This window comes from Echinops telfairi, unplaced genomic scaffold (genome assembly GCF_000313985.2).
Source record: "Echinops telfairi isolate 266 unplaced genomic scaffold, ASM31398v2 ScPeMD7_5868;HRSCAF=6743_1, whole genome shotgun sequence".
Classification (NCBI taxonomy): Eukaryota; Metazoa; Chordata; class Mammalia; order Afrosoricida; family Tenrecidae; genus Echinops; species Echinops telfairi.
In genome coordinates this window covers 12,363,485-12,368,753 of record NW_022109768.1, presented here as the reverse complement: position 1 = coordinate 12,368,753, position 5,269 = coordinate 12,363,485, and the positions used below count along the sequence as shown (strand labels likewise).

At 48.5% G+C, this 5,269-nt stretch overlaps 1 protein-coding gene across 1 annotated transcript in view; it reads left to right on the top strand.

Moving 5' to 3' along the window:
- Positions 1-477: 477 nt before the first annotated feature.
- Positions 478-5,269, top strand: part of REELD1 (reeler domain containing 1) — a 15,017-nt gene continuing 10,225 nt past the window's right edge. The window contains 5 exon segments of the mRNA XM_030887203.1: positions 478-498; positions 1,279-1,393; positions 1,396-1,471; positions 2,216-2,284; positions 3,835-3,998. Coding sequence (XP_030743063.1) covers positions 478-498; positions 1,279-1,393; positions 1,396-1,471; positions 2,216-2,284; positions 3,835-3,998 — 445 coding nt within the window.

Here is a 5,269-nt window from a genome sequence, read left to right as displayed (position 1 = left end):
TTTGTCCTAGTCTGAACGACTAACCGGCTGAAACCTGTTCAGCATCACAGCAACACACGTCTCCACTGACAGACGGGTGGTCGCTGCCCATGAGGTTCCCTTGGTCTCTCACAAAAGAAAAAACTCACTGTCATCACGTCGAGATCAACCCACAGTGACCTTCTAGGACAGGGGTGTCAAACTGGAGGCCCCGAGGTAATTTTTGTGGCCCACGATGCTCTGAAATCAAACGAAAATAGAAAAGATTATTATGAAGAAAAGAGCGCTTAGATCGAGAAAATACCGTACGCACAATTCCCTCATTACATTTTATTTCAGACTGCCAGTTTGACACCCCTGTTCTAGGACAAGGTAGAGCTGCCCCTGTGAGTAAGTCTTCAAGGGCAGCAGACCACGACAGTCCCAGGGCTCCCACAAAGAGGGTCAGCAGTCTACCACTGAACCACCGCTGCCTGCTCACCTCTCTAAGAACAAGAGATGCTCACTTGCTACGTGAGCGTAAGCTCTCGGTTCCACTAGCAGGGACTAAATGGAGAGAGACCGTTCGTTGGGCAATGAACTCAAGTGTTGGCTCTACTTATTTATGCAGATATGTCCGTAGTAAAGATTCTTAGACGTAAAAGTGCTAGGTCAAAGGGTAAGCATTATGAATGAGGATACATTGTCAGATGACCACCCCTCCAAAGAGTTGCGTGGCTTATAGTTCCAGCATCATTAAAGGACATTCTTCCTTTTCCCAATGGCCTATCAATACTGGGTATAATTCTACACCGAATGCCTGCTGATGTGGTTGTTATAAAACAGTGTCTCATTTTTACTGGATTTTAAAACCATGATTTAACTTTTTAATGTGGTGCGATTCCTTTGTTAATTGGGAGCACTCTTTTATTTATTCCCCATAGGTATTTTTGTCTCTTGTTTTGTATCTGCTTCTGTATCTGACCAAGGTTGTCTTTTTGTCTTTTCATTCACCTATATTCATTTTTTTCAATCTACCACAGTTCACTTGTTTCTTCCTTTCTGACCTCTGGGCTTTGCTTATGGAGGCTTGTCTAACTCCAATATTAGTGGGGAAAAGATAACAGCCGTGGTCTCTGGTTCTTTGCTGACTCTTTGATGCCGACGGGATTGCTCTGGGGTGTGCAATCGAACTTCCACTTTTTTTCCCCTAATCCTGTAGGGGCGGGGGGTGGGGTGTGTGAAGCTTCTCCTGTCTTGTCAGTGGCCCTGTGATGGTGTCTCAGAAGGCAGCGAAGTTGCCGTGATGGTGTGGAGCAGTCGGACTTCATGGGATTTCTGCTCCAGGCTCGCCAAGTGGCCCATCTCCAGACCGTTGGCACTTTTGTTTTCATCCCCCCGCCTTCCAAACGGATGGCTTGTGCTGAAGAGGCTGACCAGTCACCCACTCGGACAAGTCCCTGAAGAGCAAACTGGCCTTCCTGGGGAAGGCGCCTGCCCAGCCGGTGGGGACGTCAGATTCCTGTAAGGGCGCCAGGGAAGGGCTGCCCCTGAGTAACGGTGCCTTCCCCCCACAGCCATTCCCCAGCCGGCTCTCTGGGTGCCTTATAATAAGATCAGAGCCCGCCCAAACGACTGAGCTTATCTAGAGGAGAACATCATTTCCCCCTAACCTCTCTCCTTTGCCATTGCCCAAAGGGGCTGAAGTCTGTTTATTTCTCTTCGTCCCTGGGCAAATGAATCCTGGCCACCCTTTCCAAGAAATTCTGGCCAGAGGACAAAAGAACTGAGGGAGGAGGATGGGAGCCAAGAAAGAGAGACTGAAGGCAGGCACACAAGTGGACTCTGAGAGGCTACTATTCGGAGAGCAGGGAGGGTCACCGGAGTCTCGGTGCCTATGCTTCTAGGCTACGACATGGGCGTCATGCTGGTCACCCCTCCATCACAGCTTGCCCGAGCCGGCCTACGCAGAAGGCTCTGGATAGGTCCTGGCAACTGTGAGCGCGTCACAGTTTACGCAACATGAGGCATCTGTTCGGTCTTTCTTCTTGTTCGAAGTCAGGGGCCTTCATTGTTAGCGCTTCCCAGGGCCCCTCCCCCCTTCTCTATCCCCTCATAAATGTATCAGAGAGGCTTTGCCTGAGAGTCAAGACCATTCTCTCTATGAACCCCCTCTATACTGGGAGCAATGGAAGTGTTGCATGTGCCCCTTTCCACGGTGTCCCCAATCCCTCCCCGCCCCTCCCCCCCCTTCCAGGTGTCCAACCTCAGTAGACATGGCAGCTGGGAGGAAACAGAATCCTGTCCTGACCCTCTCGCCCCGCTGGTAAGGCTAGTGCTCACTTAACCTGTGAATCAACCCAGCTTCTGGTCATAGCGTGGATCCTGGTCACCTGCAGAGAATGGGGGTTATTTGAAGTCCTTAAAAATAAACATCTAACCCACTGTCGTCAAGTTGATTCTCATAGCTACCCTGTCGGACACAGAAGAACTGCTTGTCGGAGTTTCTGAGACGGTCCATGTTCATGGGAGCACAGAGCCTCATCTTCCTCCAGCAGAGTGTCTGGTGAGTTTGAACCACCTGTGTTGAGGTTCACAGTCCAATGGTCTGCACCACCAGGCATCTGTATCATCACTTACTTCTCAAAGCTCCTCCATTCCTGTTTTCTGACTTACTGTCAGAGCTGTCGTGTACCACCCATCTGGGGTAAAGTGATTGTTTCCATTCCACAGAGAAGCTAAGCAGCCCAAAGTTGCCCCTTGATCTAAGGGCATTCCACCCCCCCCCACCCCCGTGAGGTTTCACCTCCCAGAATCCTTCCCCATGATAATGTGATCTGAACCTGGAAATCACGCGAGGGGGCCTGAAGTATGGCCCCTCACTTGATCTTGAACGTTTGGGTGACCTTAGCCAAATTAATTGTATTTTCATGATTGAATTCTGAATCTTTAAAATGTATACACACAAAAAATGATACTTGTCAATATTCCATGCCTGAAATTTTTAGCAGGATAAATATAAATGTTTGTGAAGGATGGCATTATGCATTAAAAATATTATTTTAAATCTGAATACTTAATCTGTAATTTTCCAGAAAATCTATAATTCTGATAGAAATTAATTATGGAACCACTTAACTAATTATGTAATTCAATGAGGCAGTAATGGTCCATAACACAATTGAAGATGAAACCTTTTATTTAAATCCAACCATCAAATGGTTCAAGAAGATGCCTTTTAGTCAAAGGGAGCACAGTGGTTATGCGTTGGGCTGCTAACCGCGAGGTCAAGAGTTGCACACCGTCAGCCACTCCCAAGAAGAAAGACAAGGCTTTCTACTGCCGGAAAACGTGACAGTCTCTCAAACCAACGGGCCATCTCTGCCCTGCCCTGTGGGGGTCACCACGAATCAACTCCACTCGATGACAAGTGAGTTTGAAGTTTTACATTTATTCTGAAGAGTGATTGGTGGTAAATCATAATGGGTTACGTGTTGAGCTGTTAACCACAAGGTCAGCAGTTCGAAACCAGCAGCTGTTCCACAGGAGCAAGATGAAGCTTTCTGTTCCTATGAAGATTGACCTTCTCAGAAACCCACGGGGCTGTTCAGAATGGCTTCCGTGACAGTGAGGGCTTTGTTGTTTTTAAGATCCTCTGCTAGTCTAATTGCGTGATGCTATTGAGGTTTTGTTTTTATAAAAAGTGAAGTCGCTCTAAGGGGCAGGAAAATAATCTCTCTCCAGTTCTTCTGTCCCCTGAGCTTTTTGTTCTCCTTTATCTTTTAGAGCATGCGCTCCTTTCTGTCAGAGTGGACCGAGATATTATTTAAAGGACACTAAATCTTTGAATTGCTCTGCACTTTCTTTTTTCCACAGCTTATCAGTAGTCCAGTCATATTTTGTTTACTGGGCATGGATTGAATCGTCAGTTGTGTCCCAGCAGACACACAGCAGAACCCGTGCTGCCGGCCATACGGAGGCCCGCTCAGTCATGCCAGCCCCACGGCAGAGGCCCTGCCATGATGGAGGAATGGGTCCGGGTACGCCTTGCACTGGGTTTGCTAGCTCGGTGCTCATTGGTTATTGAGTTAGTTAATTGTGCCAGCCTGGCCGATAATCACATGTGGGGCTGGTTGAAAGGCGGAGGGATAAATGGGTGGTGAGCCTCGCCTTTCTAGTTCTCGGGTCTCTTGTTTTGTGATGGTTGCATCGGGTGAAGCTGCCTTAGCAGTTCCCTGCTTCAGCTTGCAAGATTGACTTCCTACAAGACATCCCCAAGGAGAAGCCGCATGGATCTATCCCGATGCAGCCCTGGGTGCTGGAGCAGCCGTGTGGAGACCCCTGCTAGTGCTGAGATGCTTGTTCATTCACTGACTCAGCTTTCCTCCTGCAGTTGGCATCATTGCCTCTGTTTTGTGAGGTGGAGGACTTTGTGGACTGGTGTTGGGTAAATGGGTTAATGTTGGACTTGTGGGCTTGGGCAGCATTGGGTTGGGATGTTTTCGTGATGCACCTTTTCTTTACATAAAACTCTCTCTTAATACATGAGTTGCTGTGGATTTGTTTCTCCAAAGTACCCAGACTAATACAGTTATCTTTACACTTACAAGTTACTGTGGCTGGTTTCTGCCCCTGACAAACAACAAATACCTGCTTGCCCGAGAGCAGCACTTCTTGGGGACGTGATAACATGACCATGAAGGGAGGCAGACCTCACAACTGTTTGTTTGTTTGTTTGTTTGTTTGTTTACTGCAGCAAGTGCACGGTCAGGCCCAACCGAATGAATTCAGTGGGACTCTGGGCTACGGGGAGAGCATTACATTGCCAACCCCCCAAAGAACACACACCTTACCCTCACCCCCATTTACCAGTTGTTCTGGTCCTTGAGTGCCATCAAAAGTTCTGCCTTATCATGATCCTACTTGGCACAAAAGAACCAAATGCTGCCGGGTTCCGGGCCATCCTCACAGTCATTCCTATGTGGGCGCCCTGGTTGTAGCTACTGGGTCAAATCCATCTCATTGAAGGTCTTCCTCTTTCTTGCTGACTCTCCCAAGCATGAGGCCCTTCTCTAAGGACTGGTTTGCCTTAATAACATGTCCAAAGTGCGCCAGACTCCATCTCGCCATCTGAGGTAGTTAGGTATTGTGCCAACCTGGCCGATAGACACACGTGGGGTTAATTGAAGGGCAGAGGGATCAATGGCTCAGTGAGCCTCGCCTTTCTAGTTCTCGGGTCGGGGCTCTTGCTTTGTGATGGTTGGACCAGGGTGCAGCTGCTTTAGCCAGTTCCCTGCTTCAGCTGGCAAGG